The sequence below is a fragment of the Neovison vison genome, chromosome 2, assembly GCF_020171115.1.
Source record: "Neovison vison isolate M4711 chromosome 2, ASM_NN_V1, whole genome shotgun sequence".
NCBI lineage: Eukaryota > Metazoa > Chordata > Mammalia > Carnivora > Mustelidae > Neogale > Neogale vison.
The window spans coordinates 72766660-72784860 of NC_058092.1; the positions used below are offsets into that span (position 1 = coordinate 72766660).

The following is an 18201-nucleotide window of genomic DNA, read 5'->3' on the forward strand; positions in this document are numbered from 1 at the left end:
TTGTTCTGGGACTTTTCCTCAAGAAAATATGAGTCACTTTTTACGATTTAGGTAAGTCCATCTAAAGTAGCATACTCCTTTTAATGAAAGAAGAAATGGAAGTTACGAATAAAATAAACTTGTATGAAGTTTGAGAATAATTTTATGGTAATAGCAGAGAGCAACAAAACTCATCACTGTATTAAATCAAGTTTTTCGATGAGCACTTCTTAAATATTTTCTTCCAGATCTTTCAAAATCTTTCCTGATTCCATTGTAAATATATTAAATTATGTTTTAATAATTCTCAGAAATTAATAACATTTGACAATATTTTAAAATTTAGTTGCCAGCTTGACCTAAGAGATTATAAAGTAAAATTTTATTTTACTCATTTCTGAATCTATTGATTCCCAAGTTTCCATTTAAAAGACAAAATAACTAGAGTAGGATGGGAAGACAGCAGAGTTAGAGGACCCTAAACTCATCTCTTCCACGTATACAATTAGGTAGCACTCATATTGTAAATAACCTGGAAAATGACCCGAAGACTGCAGATCAAACTCCACAACTAAACGTAAAGAAGAGGCCACATCAGAGAGGGTACAAAGGGCAACAGTGTCCCCAACAATGGGGAACAAAAAACTGGCAGTCCATGGAGTAGGGGAGGGAACTGGAGGCATGGGGGGTTGGTGGTGAAAAGACTGTCACACAAGGGAGCCTGCATGGAGAAGATGAATCCCCATAAACTTTGGCTTTGAAAGTGAGAGGGACCAAATTTTATGAGTTCTTATAACCAGCTGGTTTTAAAACCTGGAATTTTAAAAATTGGTGGGCTCAGCTCTGGGAGAACCCAGAGGGTAAGGGGAAACTAAATCCCATCCTTAAAGAGATCACAGGACAAACAGCCCTCACAGGTACAGCACTGAAGCAGCAGTTTGAAAGATGCCTTGGGACATGTAAGCAGGAGAGTAGTTTACGCATTTTGGAGAGCGTCTAAGGACAGGGATCACAGGAAGACCATCTAGAAACAAAGGAGCTGGCAGGCACTGTCTCCATCCCCCGCCCCACCCCCACCCCCCCAGCATAAACACACAGCCACCTGTGGGAATCAGCACAGTGCCAAAATTTACTACCTAATAGCTTACACCAAGCCCCATCCCTTCAGCAGGTGGGGCTTCAGCAGATCTGCCCTTTTCAGTCACCCTTGCCCAAGTATCCCAGCAGCAGTCCCTTCCCCTAGAAGACCAGCGCAAACCTTGCCAACACCATGTCTCCTGACCAGTGCACTTTGTGGATCAACCCAGGCCAGTCCCAGTCCCAGCGACTGCAGCAGCAGGTCTCATTTTTCAAGCAGACTGGCGGACACCATGCTAAAACTGTGTGCCCCACACCAACCTGGTTGGTTCCAGCAGTGGCAGCAAGTCCCTGCCAATACACTCACAAGCCTGTCCAAAGTAGTGCTACAAGTCTGGCAGCATACAAATAGCTCCCTCAGGGGCCAGGACCACTTCAAAGTGACTACTGCCCTGAGGTGAAGGAAAGAAATCACACACCAGACCAGATCCGATTTAACAGATAGAGTCAGAACATTCCATCCTGAAACAACAGAATACACATTCTTTTCAAGATCACACAGAGAACATTTTCCAGAATAGATCAAATATTAGGCCATAAAACAAGTCTCAACAAATTAAAAAAGATTGAAGTCATACCATGCATCTTTTCTGACCCCAATGCTATGAAACTAGAACTTCTTTCTAGAAAAAGTCTGGAAAGAGCATAAATATATGGAGTTTAAAGAATATGCTCAAAGAATGAGTCAACCATAAAACTGGAGAAATCAAAAATTACATGGAGAAAAATGAAAACACAATGGTCCAAAATCTTTGAGATACTCTAAAAGCCATTCTAAGAGGGAAATTTATACAGGCCTACTCAAAGAGCAAAAAGCATCTCAAATAAACAACCTAAACTTACACCTAAAGAGCCACAAAAAGAACAAACAAAACCCTAAACCAGCAGAAAGTAGAAAATAATAAAGCTCAGAGCAGAAATAAATGATACAGGAACTAAAAAAACAATAAAACAGATCAATGAAAACAAGAGCTGGTTCTTTGAAAAGTTTAAGAAAATTGATAAAACTTTAATCAGACTCACACACACACAAAAGAGAGAGAAAGAAAGGAGTCAAATAAAATCAGAATGAAAGAGAAGAAATAATAAGAAACACCACAGAAATATGAAGGATTGTAACAGAACATTATGAAAATTATATGCCAACAAATTGGACAACCTGGAAGAGATGGAAAAATTCATAGAAACATATAACCTACCAAAACTGAAGCAGAAATAGCAAATTTGAACAGACTGATTATCAGCAATTAAATTGAATTAGTAATCAAAACACTTCCAACAAACAAAAGTCCAGTACCAGATGGCTTCACAGATGAATTTCATTAAACATTTAAGCAAAGCTAATACCTGTTCTCAAATTTCTCCAAAGAATAGAAAAGGAAAAAAAAACTTCAAATTCATTCTATGAGACCAGCATCCCTGATACCAAAAGCATATAAAGACACCACCAAAAAAGGGAACTACAGGCCAATAACTCTGATGAACACAGATGCAAATATCCTTGGCAAAATCTTAGGCAAACTGAACCTAACAATACATTAAAAAAATCATTCACCACTATCAAGTAGGATTTATTCCCAGGTTGCAATGGTGGTTCAGTATTCACAAATCAATCAACGTGATACATCACATCAATAAGAGAAAAGAGCAGAAGCATATGATCATTTCAGTAGATGCAAGAAAAACATTTGACAAAATACAAGATCCATTCATGATAAAAACCCTTAACAAAGTAGGTTTAGAGGGACAATACCTCAACATAATAAGGCCTTATAAGAACAACCCACAGCTAACATCAAACTCGATGAGGAAAAACTGAGAGCTTTTTTTCCCTAAGGTCAGGACTAAGACAAGGATGTTCACTCTTACCATTGTTATTCAATGTCGTATTGGAAGTCCCAGCCATAGAAATCAGACAAAAAAGGAACAAAAGACATCCAGATTGGTAAAGAAGAAATAAAACTTTCACTATTTGGAAATGACATTATATTATATATATAGAAAACCAGAATGACTCCACCAAAAAATTAGTAGAACTGATAAATGAATTTGGTAAGGTTGCAGGATACAAAATCAATGTACAGAAATTCATTGCATTTCTATACAGTAATAATGAAGCAGCAGAAGGAAAAATTAAGAAGCAATCTCATTTACAATTGTACCAAAAATAATAAAATAGCTAGGAATAAACTTAAACAAAGAGGTGAAAGATCTGTACTCTAAGAACTATGAAACACTGATGAAAAAATTGAAGACAACACAAACAAATGGAAAGATGTTCCATATTCATAGATTGGAAGAACAAATATTGTTAAAATGTCTATACTAAGCAAAAGCAATCATTTAAGGCAATCCCTATCAAAATACCAACAGTATTTTTCACAGAACTAAACCAAACAATCCTAAAATTTGTATGGATCCACAAAAAACTCCAAAGAGCCAAAGCAGTCTTAAGAAACAAAAACGGAACTGGAGAGATCACAATTCTGGACTTCAAGTTGTATTACAAATCTGTAGTAGTCAAAACAGCATGGTACTAGCATAATAACAGACACATAGATCAATAGGACAGACTAAAAAATCCAGAAATAAACCAATAATTGTGTAGTTAACTAATCTTTGACAAAGGAGGCAAGAACATGCAATATGAAAAAGACAGTCCCTTCAACAAATGGTGTTGAGAAAACTGGACAGGTACTTGCAAAAGAATGAAACTGAACAACCTTCTTACACCATACACAAAAACAAACTCAAAATGGATTAAAGACCTAAATGTGAGGCCTGAAAACATAAAAATCTTAGAAGAGAACACAGGCAGTAATTTCTCAGATATCAGCAGTAGAGAATTTTTTCTAGAAATGTCTCCTAAGGCAAGGGTAACAAAAGCAAACATAAACTATTGGGCTATATCAATATAAAAAGCTTCTGCACAGCAAAGGAAATAATCAACAAATCTAAACAACAGTCTACTGAATGGAAGAAGATATTTGCAAATGACATATCCAATAAAGGGTTAGTATCCAAAAATATATAATTATACAACTCAACACCAAAAACCCAAATAGTCAAATTTTAAAAAGGATAGAAGTCATGAACAGACATTTCTCCAAGGAAGACAACCAGATGGCCAAAAGACACATGAAAAGATGCTCAATAGCACTCACCATCAGAGAAATGCAAATTAAAACTAGAAAGAGCTATTACCTCACACCTGTCAGAATGGTTAAATACAAAACACAAGAAACAACAAGTGTTGGTGAGGATGTGGAGAAAAAGGAATCTTCATGCACTGCTGGTGAGATTGCAATCTAGAACAGCTACTGTGGAAGACAGTATGGAGGTTCCTCAAAAAAAGTAAAGATAGAACCATCCTATAATCCAGTGATCACACTACTAGGTATTTCCAAAGAATACAAAACACTAACTCAAAAGTACCCTATGTTTACTGCCCCATCAATTACAACAGCCAAATTACGGAAGCTGCCCTTATGTCTACTGATAGATGAATGTATAAAGAAGAGGTGGTATATATCTACAATGGAATATTACTCAGCCATAAAAAGAATGAAATCTTATCATTTGCAACAACACGGATGGAGTTAGACAGTATCATGCTAGCGAAATAAGTCAGTCAGAGAAAAGGCCAATACCATATGACTCCATTCATATGTGCAACTTAAGAAAAAAAAAATGAACAAAGGGGAAAAAAAGAGAGACAAACCAGAGACAGACTTAACAATAGAGAACAATCAAAGGCTACCAGAGGGGAGGTCAGTGGGAGATGGGTGAAATGAGTGAAAGGGATTAGGAGTACACTTATCTTGATGAGCACTGAGTAAAACTTGGAACTGCTGAATCACTATATTGTATACCTGACACTAACATAACACTGTTAACAACACAGATAAAATAAAATATAAAATAAAAAGAGAGAACAAGATAATAGGCCAGCTTATAGAAAATAAAGGCAGGATAAGTGATTTTTGATGTAGCTAAAAGAAGCTTAGAACAGGAAATAGAAAATTCAGATATGAAACCCACATCCACTGCTTACTAACTGTATGAATTTGAACACTTCAATAAATTTCAATTTCCTCACTCCCAAAATGTCAATAAGCTTTATCTTACTAGGGTTGTTTCAAGATTAAACGAGATATCTCCAAAAAATAGATTTCCTTCCTTTCATTTCCTCCTCTGATTCCACACCTCTATTTGCTCTTGAAGGAACTGGTATAAACCAACTTAGAATCAGCTATTGGAAGCTCTATGATTCTAAAGGTTTTGTAATGAGAAGTGGAATACCTGATTTTGAGGATTATCCATGGCCTTTCCTCTTCCTCTTCCTTTCTGCTCCTCAGTCATTTACTATACACTAGCACACCAGAGGGCAGGCAGAAAAACAGAGAGGACACAGTAGATGGCTTATGAAATAATGCTAAATTGATAAATTAAGGAATAAATGATGTAAAATCAAGTCGTTGAGTTCTACTTTAGGAGGTAAATCAATATGCCAGACTAAAGGACACTTAATAATATCTTCAAGTAGAAAAGTTGCAACTGAAACTTCATGTAGTCACCTTATGAAAAAAATATTCCAAATTTTATATTCAAAATAACAAACCAGAAAAGAATCCTGGGGGTCACTGCCAATCGTTTTCCAAAGACATCCCAGGTTTTCTATTTTTGTTTTTGTTTTGTTTGGTTTGTTTTTCTACAGGAAAAGGCCTACATGGTTTTGATTATCTCAGGAATAAAGGAAATAGAAGTTATTATCCCCTTCATGAAGAAGGTTGTGGAACCATTGCCTCTAAAATATTTAGTCTAGTTCTGTTTGCTATAACAGCAGGAGGACATAATGAAACTGGAGGAGATCCAGAGAAAAGAAGCCAAATTGGCAGGTAAGAGGAAGACTAGAAACATTTAAATTCTTAGAAAAGCTTCCTAGATTCTTAGAATTGGAATTATCCTTAGACATCATATATACTAATTCCTTATGCTTCCCGAATATGCCTCATCAATCATAAATAGTTATCAAAGGCCTACTATATGCTAGGGACTGATGAGGATCCTTCCCTTTTTTTGCAGCCTATGTGCAAATTATCTCCTCAAATATATCTCATATGCGTCCATTTCTCTTATATCCACTGCCATTGCCCTGGCCCAAGTCAACTTTCTTTCTCATTTAGGCTACCACAATAGCATTCTAAGTGGTTACCCTCTTCTACTCTGCTCCTCATAACCATGTTCCAACTTACCAATCCATTGCCACCAGCATGACTGTGAAACACAAATTAAATCCTGTCATTGACTTACATAGAATACTTCAATGATTTTCCATCTAATTCAGGATCAAGTCCAAAGCAATAAACATGGCCCCGAAAGAATTGGCTCCTGCCTCCTTTACTAATAGCCCCTCACTTTGCTTTTCCCTTGGCTCACCAAGGTCTATCCACACTGGCTTTCTTTCAGTTCCTAAGACAGCCAAATGCTTTTCCATATAACAATAACCAACACCACCACCATTATAGCTAACACTTCTCGAGTTTTTAACTACATGATTGGCTCTGTGATAAGTGCTTTAAGGACATTACCATGTCTAATCCTCACAAGAAACTCCATGAAATAGTTATTATTTTTATCCTTTTACTGTTGAGAAATATTTATTTAGAGGATATTTAGAGATATATTCAGAGAAATTAAGTAATTTCTCTGAAGCAAGGTAAGTCCAAAGGTTTTAAGTCTGCTATATTGCATATTCCAGGAATGCTCTTTCTCCCTACTCTTCTCTAGCCAGATCATACCATGCCTTATGGTTATAACTCGTATGTCATTTCCTCAAAACAGACCTCTCGTTTTCTGATCTAAATTTGGAAACTCTGTCACAGTCCTTTAAACTTTTCCTTTATAGAATATATCACAGCTTATAACTATGTATTTCTTTATGCAGTGATTTATTTAAAATTTGTCAAACCTCCAACAAACTATAAATTTTATGAAGGATCATATGAATATAATTTCTGCTGAATAAATGATTGAAGAAAATCATCCAAACTGTCTAAGAATGAGGTGTTGAATCACTCCATGGGAGAGTCTGAGTGTTAGAAATTCTACTAAAATATTTTTGCCTACAAAGTAAGCTGTCCCCTTACAATGTCTATCCATGATCCTAGTTCTGATCTCTTGATCTATACTAAAAAATTAGATTCTTTTCTCTTGTATATCTCTTCAAATATTTCAGCCTGGAGAGTTAAAGACAAAGAGGACTGGCTATTAAGGTAAGCTAATTCCAGATTTGTTCATAAAAAAAAAAAAATAGTATGCTAGAGTGCAGAAGATGAGGGGCATCATTTGGAATTACAGACTTCTTAGGGCACATTTACAGAAATTACTTACTTGCCTGCAGCAAATGAATGTAAAAAGTCTACAGACATGAAATATAGATTGGGCTGCTGTGCTGGGCACGCTGTATCACAAACTGGGTTCTAATTTGTATAGATCTAGAAAGACACAAAGCTGGAGGAGGTCTGGCAAAGTCAATTAAAAGATGTACAAAAAGTTTGGGAAAAGTAAAAACTAGCTATGCAAATACTGATCTTAGATATCCGCAAATTATAAGGCTGATGTCAGGAAGTGTGATCCTATCTTCCTATCTCATAAGTTTTGTTTTAAGAGAACTCTAGATTAAATGAACTATATTTCTAAGATTTTGAAATTAATAACATGAAATAAAAACATAATATAATAATAAAATAATAGTAAATAAAATATTCTTTAGGTATTTTATATATTTTAAATTAACTCAATATCATCACTGAAGTTTTTTTTTTTTTAAGTCTCCCATCCTGAATGAGAAAGATGGAACCTCAAAGATGAAAAGGCCCTCTTGTTTGATAATATATTTGATGCCTGAAATCTCTCTACAACTTGTAGTCCAAGTGGCTGCTAGTTAACAGTAAACATCATCAGCTATATTAAATGACTTGATGGTGGCGGATCCTTAAATCATCACATACACTTTAAATATCTTATAACTTTGTCAGTTATACCTCAATAAAGGTGGGGTATTATGCTTTGGATTTTGAGATTTAGATTTTGAGTTTGGATCTTAGGTTTAAAATCTCAACTCCAGAATTTATTAGCTGTGTAACTTTGAACAGGTTACTTACTGTGCTTCAGTTTCCTTATTTCAAAAACTGGAATAACAAAATGTGTCTTTGAAAATTGTTTGAGAATTAAATGCAATGCCACAGTATTAAACATCACTTTGCATTATGCCGGGCACATAACAAATAAATGCTCAATAAATGCTCATTTCCCACTAATAACAGAAATCCACTATCTGCCAACACAGTCCATTTCCACCTTAGACACTGGGTTCTTACACTGTGCGGAACCAGTCCAATACTGCTAAGTAAATAACACTTGGAAGTTTAACATACGAGGTTATGTTAAGAAAAAATGCTCTTGGGGTGCCTGGGAGGCATAGTCAGTTAAGTGACCGACTCTTGGTTTCAGCTCAGATCCTGACCTCAGAATTGTGAGATCAAGCCTCACACCAGGCTCTGGGTTCAGCACTAAGTCGGCTTCAGATTCTCTCTCCCATTCTTTCTGTCTCTCCTGCTCGTGCCTTGCTCACTCTCACTCAAATAAATAAATAAATAAATAAATAAATATCTTTAAAAAAAAAAAAAAAAAGAAGACTGATATTTTAACTTTGGCTATTAATTCTAGTTTGTATATATTTCTTAGCAGTTTGTCACTCAGAAATGGCAGAATTTACTCTCTTTGAATGATCTTAGAAAAATATGAGTTATAATTGTATTTGAGAAAAATTCTTGGATAATCTAATTGATGTAAATGTTCCACCGGAATTACCCTTCTCAGTTAAAAACAACAAAAAATTCTCCTTCTAGTTATTAAGGATTAATTGATATGACAATGATCTTTTAAGGCTAAATGGATTCTCTCCTTACTTTTATTAAGGATTAATAAAAATATCAGAAATGTATTGCTGTTTTATCACAAGACCAGGAAAAACAATTCTTTGATTACTTAATTTTGTAAGCAATTTTTAAGAAACGTTTATTTTTAAGTCATAAGATAGGTTAGAAGGAATAGAATTTATAGATTTAACCTAATAAATGGTACCGTTTGCTTTGTGATAACCCAGCACACTTTGTAAATAAATTCACTTGCCTTGCATCAGTGGAATTCACCACTTTATATATGCTATATGGGTTCATTTGTTAGAAAATATTTTAGCTGGTTTTTCCCAGCACAGAAAATAAAATTACTTCTAATATATCTGACTCAAGTACAACACAAAGCCTCCTACTTGCACAGAAATGTAAACTTAAACAAGTCAAACTTTTTATGAGCAAAGAAATTATAATATGTTTTCTAATACTTCACCTCTTAGCTTGATCTTTCAAATCTAAAGAAAAAGATTTTCAAGCTTACTAACTATTTTATGGCTTGGCAAGTAATAGCTTTTTAACAATGAAAAATCTTAAGATCAAATTTAGATTGAAATTGTCAGAACTAAAATTAAAGACCAAATATTAGAAACAAGAATGCTCCTGGTATTACAAATATAATTTATATTAGACAAAAATATCAGTAACTCTATTTCCCTTCATTTCTCCCATACAGTAGATTTGTCACATCACAAGTAACTTTAAATTTGTAGAAGCTAAGAATTTTTTTTTTTGTGAATTTTATTAAGCACAGATGATGGTTAACATGACTCCTAAAGAGGCTTACAGATGATGGTAAAAATAAAAGAGCATAAAATAAGCTTACTGTTTCACCAATCTTTCCAATGTTTCCTTGATCTCCTACTTCTCCCTATTAATAAATAATACAAAGCTGTAAAAGTGATTATTTTCAAACAAGATCACTCATGACATTGTTTCTATTTTCATTTAATGTAATTAGTCAAATTCCAAAAAAAAAAAAAAAGCAGCAAAGAAAACCTCAGTTATTCAAAACTCTGTTACAGTATTTCTGTGGAACATAGTCTTCCTGCTATTTTCTTAAGTGACACTCTTCTGTTTATGACTTTTAAATCCTAGTTTTTGACAATTCACTAGATAGTTTTTTTTAAGAAAACTGGGGTCAGAATGATATATAGATTACTAATTTTCTTGCATTTTCCCCTCCTTTCCCAACACTCCTTTAAAATTCCAAGGGAGATGGGCTGTTTTGAATTTATAGTCTTAGGGGAGGTTTGGGTTAACAGGCAGAAAGCAGAAATTGCTTGCAGATTATCTGCATTCCTGCTTTAGTTTTCAGAGAGCTGAAGGTAGGAGGTGATTTGGTCTTTGAGGGCAACAAGATAGAGAGGAGTATTTCCCCAGGCCTAGGAAGAGAAGAGAGATCCTAGGGTTCTGTAAAAGGTGGTATGACCCGTAACCAACTCCCAAGTGCTCCCCCCAGGAATGCCAGGTTCCCCGAAGGGAACACCAGTTCTAGTTAATAGCTATGTGATACACCAAGACTAAAATTTCAGGGACAAATACAAGGAGCTGAACAGTAAAGATCTGTTCATCCTCTGGGGAACAAATCTCAAATCTCGGGTGATTCTAGAAAAAAGGCAGGATGTCACTAGGACTGAGATTCAGTTTCTGGCAAGTTTGACTGGATGGTAGCTCACAGGTGGGTTTGTTTAGAGATATCTGGCAGTACAGTGATTAATCTTAGTCAAGCAGAATTAAGATTTCTGTTTATAAATACTGTGTTTCCATTTTTATGTATAACTTGAGAGTCAGCTATACATATTTCCCCGGGATAACTGCAGCCACAGAGACAGGCTGACACATCATAAAATAGTTTAGTTCGTCTTCCTTTGTTAATTTACCTCAAAAGATATTGTTCATCTGTTTCTTAGATTCTAGGATCACAGAAATAGTTTACTATAAATGATGACTTCTAACTTTAAGAAACTGAGCTATAATGCTATAAAATTTTTCATCTTTTCCTAAAGTTTTAAATTCGTATAAATCACCAATTCTTATAAGCTAGTTTCCTTTAGACCTTAGTGTTGCCCCTATAAAACCAGTGCATTACCTTATATTTGTTGGTGTTTAAAAGTCACACAGAACTTGGAAACAAGGCAAAAAAGTACATGCTGCATTCTTTCAATGACATAAAGTGGTGAAGGTCACCTAGTGATTTTCTAGGGAATGTACTTAGAATCACTATATAATTGCTTAAAAGACCCAGACTTATGCCTCCATCAGAAAGGACGAATATCCAACTTTTGTAGCAACATGGACGGGACTGGAAGAGATTATGCTGAGTGAAATCAGTCAAGCAGAGAGAGTCAATTATCATATGGTTTCACTCATTTGTGGAGCATAACCAATAGCATGGAGGACAAGGGGCGTTAGAGAGTAGTAGGGAATTTGGGTAAATTGGAAGGGGAGGTGAACCATGAGAGACTATGGACTCTGAAAAACAATCTGAGGGGTTTGAAGTGGCGGGGGGGTGGGAGGTTGGGGTACCAGGTGGTGGGTATTATAGAGGGCACAGCTTGCATGGAGCACTGGGTGTGGTGAAAAAATAATGAATACTGTTTTTCTGAAAATAAATAAATTGGGGGAAAAAAAAAAAAAGACCCAGACTTGGTAGGGAAAAGAAAAAATATATATCTCTCTATATACAGATATAGATATAGATATAGATATAGATGTAGATAGATGGTGAATTTATAATATTAACTTGTAGAATTCTGTCCAGTGAAATGGACAGCCCCCAAAACTGTGGTTTATTTTATATCTCACCACAAATTTAGCAATTCTTTATTAAACTGCATATCTATCCAAATAAAGATATAGATATAAACAGTCACATTATAGATATTTATAAACACACATATAGATGTAGATATAGATATAAAGATATATATGTAGATTTAAAGATATATAACTTTTCAAAAGTTATTTGAGTCAGTTTTAACATATCACTGATACCCTATTAATAAGTTGACAAAATCTTAATGTTCATTTTATAATTATGAAAGTCATAATTTTATCTTTTTGAAAACTATAGTTTATAACTCCTAATAAGTCAGCTAACTTACCTTTAAGCCTTCTGGTCCTGGTTCACCTGCAAAACCCTTTTGACCTGGTTTTCCCTAGAAGAGAACCGGAAAAAAAAAAAAAAAAAAGAGGTATGTTTAATGATTTTCATTTTTGGAAATTTCCAAACATTTACGAAATTCAGACCATTTCATGAGATGAAACACTTGATAAATGTATTTCAGCATACCCATTAGTATTCATTCTACAGTCTTTAACTGTCTACTATGTGCCCTACACAGTTCTAGGGGTTGGGGATTGAGGAATGCACTAATCGTACCTGCCTTCATAGAGCTTACATTCTAATGAGGATGATACCATTTAATAAAATAAGTAAAATATGTAGTATGTTAGGTAGTGGTAAATGTGAAGGACATAGAATTAAGCAAGGAAGGGAGATATAAACTGTTTCAGGAGTTTTGCTCAAATTTTTTATAAAATTGCCAAGGAAGACCTCACTGAAAATAATAATAGCATCTTTCTTTGCTGATAGGATTGATCCGTTACAAAGACTGAAATTAAGATGCAGATGAAAGTGGGAAATAGCTGAGTCAATGTTTTTTGGTAGACAAAAGGATAAGATATGTAGTAAACAAGTGGAAGTTTGACTTAGCTAGAAAAATGGCCTGTTCATTCAAAATAACAAGAGGAAAGGCCAAGTAAATGGTATAGATAGAGAGATGTAGACAGAAGCAATAGTAGAAACTTGTAGAAGTTCCCTGAAAAATTCAATCTTCTCAGGGAACTGGGATGCAAAGTAATGGGCTAAGAATGAAAATCAGAGGGGCGCCTGGGTGGCTCAGTGGGTTAAGGCCTCTGCCTTCGGCTCGGGTCATGATCCCAGAGTCCTGGGATCAAGCCCCGCATCGGGCTCTCTGCTCAGCGGGGAGCCTGCTTCCCCTCCTCTCTCTCTGCCTGCCTCTCTGTCTACTTGTGATCTGTCTGTCAAGTCAATGGATAGAATCTTAAAAAAAAAAAAAAAAAGAATGAAAATCAGAGAGAAACGAATGGAGTTAAGAAGAGAGAAAGTATAAAATAATAATTAGGAAATTAAAAGTAAAGGAGTATGGAGGGGCACCTGGGGTGTTAAGTGTTTGCCTTCAGTACAGTTCATGATCTCAGGGTCCTAGGATGGAGCCTTGGATCAGGCTCCCTGCTCAGCAAGGGGTCTGCTTCTCCCTCTGACCCTCTCAAACTTATGCACATGCTCTCTCAAATAAATAAATAAATAAATAAAATCTTTTTATAAAAGTGAATGAGTATGGGACTAGAATCAGAATGAAATCAAAGGGATAATATAGTTTTAAGCATGATGAGGAGGGATGTGAAGTCTCTGAGGAAAATAGGAATAATGGAAAGGCAATCGGATCAATGGATTAAAATTCCTACTGGGACTATTGGATTGGTTACAAGATAGAATGCACTAGAAAGAAAGGAGATTATGTTTGGGGAGTAAGAAGTCTGAAACTGAAAATAAGGAGAAGCTACTATTATTGGCACTGACAAGGTAAAGGTTATGACTCCAACAGTACTAAAGAGTAGAGAATAAGATCACTGAAGGAGAGGAAATCAAAATCCCAGACACTTGGTAGATCAATCCGTAGTATGTGATTCCTATTATCAAACAACTGATATCTAATATACAAAATCATATTAAAAAGATCACTATGCCTCAATCAATGTATGTGACAAATTCAATCTAAGAGTAAAAAAAAGTGTGTGGGGGGCAACTGCTAAATAGAATACTAATTTAATATACCTATCACGTATTATAGATTCGGATTTTATTATTTTTATCCATTAACAAATACTCCTATTTTTCTTTCTTAAACAAAACAAAACAATCCTCCAGCTTTTAGTCAAAATACATTTGACTACACATAAAAACTTTGGGAACTTAAAAATTAGATTTAGTACTTCTATCAAAAAAATTGTTCTAATTTTTACCTCGGCCTTGCTTGGAATTGTGTAGTGGTTTTCTACCAAGCACAAAGTAAAACAAAGGACCAAAATCATCCTATTATTGCTGACAATCAATTGCTCTCTAATCAGAGATAGTTGAAGAAATGTAATGAAGAGTCTAAATTATTAGATTTGTCTATGATATTTACAGAATTTAAAATAATACAGCTAATTCACATTGTTTTATAAAAAGCCTTGGTGTGACTATTTCTTTTATCTCAAATAATGTAATACTCAGGCATTACAGTACATTAAGAAATAGTTATACATTATATCACATTTTGAAAGGAATCTCACTGGAATCTGTATCAGCACATTTAAACTCTATTTGAAGTCAAGAAATTCAGGGCATCAGTGCTGAAGTCATCACTTTCAGTCCCGTTTAAGTTCTGCCATATTAGTTTTATCCTGAGCAGGTTATGTTTGAGCATGTAATAGTAAGGCCTTATTTTAATATTTTAAAAATGTGGACAATATCCTGCAGGGTTGTTTTCAGGATTAGAAATGATTCGTGTGATTCATACTTCGAGGAATACTAGGTTTAAATTTATCTTCAAACAACAGTAGAACAGTAGTAATACCTATTAAGACTGAGTTGGTAAGAGGCAACTGTGGTTTTCCAGTTTTCTAGAGAAATAAGTTTTAAATGAGTCAATTATCCTGGGCTCAAATAATAATAATCTTTCTGTTATATAACTCACTTCATATAAAAATGAAATAAAAATTCTCCTTTCTCTTTCAGTGGGATAGTGTAGTATATGTACTAGTGAGGTAAAGGTGCAAAGGAAAGATTTATTGTCTCCTAAAATGTAAAAATGTTTGAAGAAACTGCATGTTATGATGTTCTCAAGAAAAAAGAATGAGATGTATTTCATGTGAGTCTAATGATCCCTCTTAAAATAAATGTGATACACATACCTGAATTATTTCATAATAATGTATTCTTTGGTCATGCATGCCCAAATTCTTAAAGAGCTAATTTTCAGAACTTGAAAATAGATAATTCATTTATTACCACACAATATTATCTGAAGAAAAAGTTGACAGAAAATACATCTTATTTAGGTTCCATAATTTTACTGGCATGCTTAGAAAACAGAAATTCCCAGAATATCACTAGAATGGCTACAGTATTTCACTTTCTATTACTTTATGAGAAACTTTATAATTAGCACAAATTACTAAGACCATAAAACTACTGAAGGAAGAGCCAGATATACTGTAGGCATATCATTTAAAATATTGCTGGGAAATTCCAGTTATAGGCTTATATTATTTAGAGGGTTTGTATGGGTATAGTGTTTTTGTCCTTTATTACAACTTAAAATTTGGTGCTATTAAAAGACATTCACATAACAGTTATTTTAAGAGAAGCACTTTTTCAAAAGTATTTATATGATACCTACTCTTGGCCCCAGTTCTCCAAAGGGTCCAATTGGTCCTTCTTCTCCCTTAAAAAAAAAAAAAAATCAGAACATATCATGGCCTGAAATAAGTATTTAAAAAGGTAAACCCTTATTCTGTTTATTCTGAAATCTGAAACTCACTGAGATGTGATGAAAATAATGCTGTGACTTCCTTGTATTTCATTTTCTTAAAGATTTTATTTATTTGAGAGAGAGATAAAAAGAGAGAGACCAAGCAAGAGTGGGGATATGGGGGGGAGGGGCAGAGGGAGAAACAGACTCCCTGCTGAGTGGAGAGTTGGAAGTGGGGCTGGATCCCAGGACCCTGATATCATAAGTTGAGCCCAAGTCTGATGTTTAACCCACCAACCCACTCAGGCACCCCAACTTTCTCGTATTTTACTCTGTAATCCCATAACGTTTTAAATATTTGGAATGACAACTCCACATCTACTCTAAAGGGCACTATTTGTTTTTAAATTGGTAGAGCATAAAAGTTATATATAGAAAGTTGAGAATTAATAAGTGTGAAAGTAATTAGCATATCTATCACAAAATCAGGATATTTGTAAGGGGCTTAATATCTAAAATATTTGAAGAATTTATACAACTCAACACCAAAAGCCCAAATAATCCAATTAAAAATGAGGACCTGAAAAGACATTTTTCCAAAAACGACATACAGATGGCCAACAGACATATGAAGATATGCTCAGTATCCCTAGTCATCAGGAAAATGTGCATTGAAAACCTAACAAAGATTAGGAATCATAAATTAAAGATTACCTTTACTTTCTTGGGCTCAATATCTCTCCCATACAGAGAGAAAATCAATTAAGTTCTTAATAGATGGAAATCAATATATATAGGTATATTAAAAAGTTGTTGGTACAGGACATGTTTGCTCTTGGCATATTTTAATACTTCATTCATTCAATACATATGGTTTTGAGTCTTAGTTCTGTTTTCAACAATATACAACAGTATATTGGATCCTACTGAATGGAGTTAATATTTAGAGCTACTTCTTGACTAACTTATAGGTCCAGTATTCTTGGGGTGAAGCCAGTTATAATGTCATTAAAATGCAAAAATCTTGTTCATTCTTCTAAGGATCAAAGAATATATGAGTGGATAGAGAACAGAGAAACATAAAAAAAGAACCTTTATATATTATTCTCTAAGAAAATTAAAAAGTAATAAATGTTTTTATTACATGTATTGACATATTTTCTAAAACATACTGTCTTTTCACCTTTAAATAAAAAGCTGATGTTATCATATCTGAACAGCATCCATAGACCTATTTAGTATCATGTATTCTACTTTATTTATTTGATCAGTAAACATTTTTGCTCAATTCACAATTCAAGTAAAATAAAATTTACTAGATCACAAATATAAAACAGATACAAATAGTAACTATATTCTAGTATATATGAGTGAGAGTCTAGCTCATATTCTTCAGATATTCCATGGAGATTAGTGACATAAATTATTTAAAGTTCACAACCCTGAAAACATTCCAAATCCCACTCCATATCTGCCAATATAAAGTGGTTAGTAACCTGAAATCCTCGGTGGCAAGAACTGTCCATATTAAAACAACGTTTTTCTTTAAACAAAAAGTAAAAAAGGGAAAATTGGAACTGAAGCAATTGCTGCCTGGATATTTATTACTTCCATACCTGAAGTCCTTTGAGACCAGGAGGTCCAGGAGGTCCCCTATTTCCGAGGAGTCCCTATAAAAGCAAAATAAACACAAATAATAAAAACTTCAGCTCAACTAATATTTTTTCAATCAGCATGAATCTGAGATGATAATACAATTTGGTACCATTCTTTTCCATTATTAAGTTATCAAAATGAAGTCAGAGGGTAGGTGAGTAGAAAACTATAGGGCATCCAAAAAATTGGGAGAGGCAGGATAAACTTATTTTTTTAAGCATGCTGGTGTTCAAATAATGTGCTCAGTATGTTACTCTTCAGCCAGACACTCAGAAAAAGCAGTTCTAAATTTCAATCAATGAGTACAATTGTTAATTTGATAATAGTACAATAAATACATAATAGAGTATCCACAAAGTCTAAAAACAGATGGAAGAGATATGCACTATTTTAATATCTATTAAGAGACTAGCAGAATCCAGGGCCCATTATTCTCATTACATGTTCCATATCTTATTTCCCTTCTTAATACAAGCTGCTAAAAAGAGGGTAATCTGCAGAAGAAAGTAATAATCTGAATGTGATTAGTCATTTCACAATTAAAAAACTTTTGTTAATCAAAATCAAAATCAAAATCAATGTTGTTAAAAATCAAATGCTCCTTATCCATTCGTCCATTGAAGGGCATCTTGGTTCTTTCCACAGTTTGGCGACTGTGGCCACTGCTGCTATAAATATTGGGGTACAGATGGCCCTTCTTTTCACTCCATCTGTAACTTTGGGGTAAATACCCAGGAGGGCAATTGCAGGGTCATAGGGAAGTTCTATTTTTAATTTCTTGAGGAATCTCCACACTGTTCTTCAAAGAGGCTGCACCAACTTGCATTCCCACCAACAGTGTAAGAGGGTTCCCCTTTCTCCATATCCCCTCCAACACATGTTGTTTCCTGTCTTATTAATTTTGGCCA

At 34.5% G+C, this 18201-nt stretch overlaps 1 protein-coding gene across 5 annotated transcripts in view; it reads right to left on the reverse strand.

Annotated features, from left to right (window-relative positions):
- Positions 1-18201, reverse strand: part of COL24A1 (collagen type XXIV alpha 1 chain) — a 395660-nt gene that overhangs the window by 207802 nt on the left and 169657 nt on the right. For all 5 annotated transcript variants that reach the window (XR_006383188.1, XM_044238615.1, XM_044238616.1 and 2 more), the window contains 4 exons: positions 17254-17307; positions 15566-15610; positions 12200-12253; positions 9919-9963 (listed from right to left, as the gene is read on the reverse strand). Coding sequence is in view for 4 of the 5 variants with exons in the window: in XM_044238615.1 (XP_044094550.1) it covers positions 9919-9963; positions 12200-12253; positions 15566-15610; positions 17254-17307 (198 nt within the window). In the remaining variant the exon portion in view is untranslated. The remainder of the gene's footprint in view (positions 1-9918; positions 9964-12199; positions 12254-15565; positions 15611-17253; positions 17308-18201) is intronic.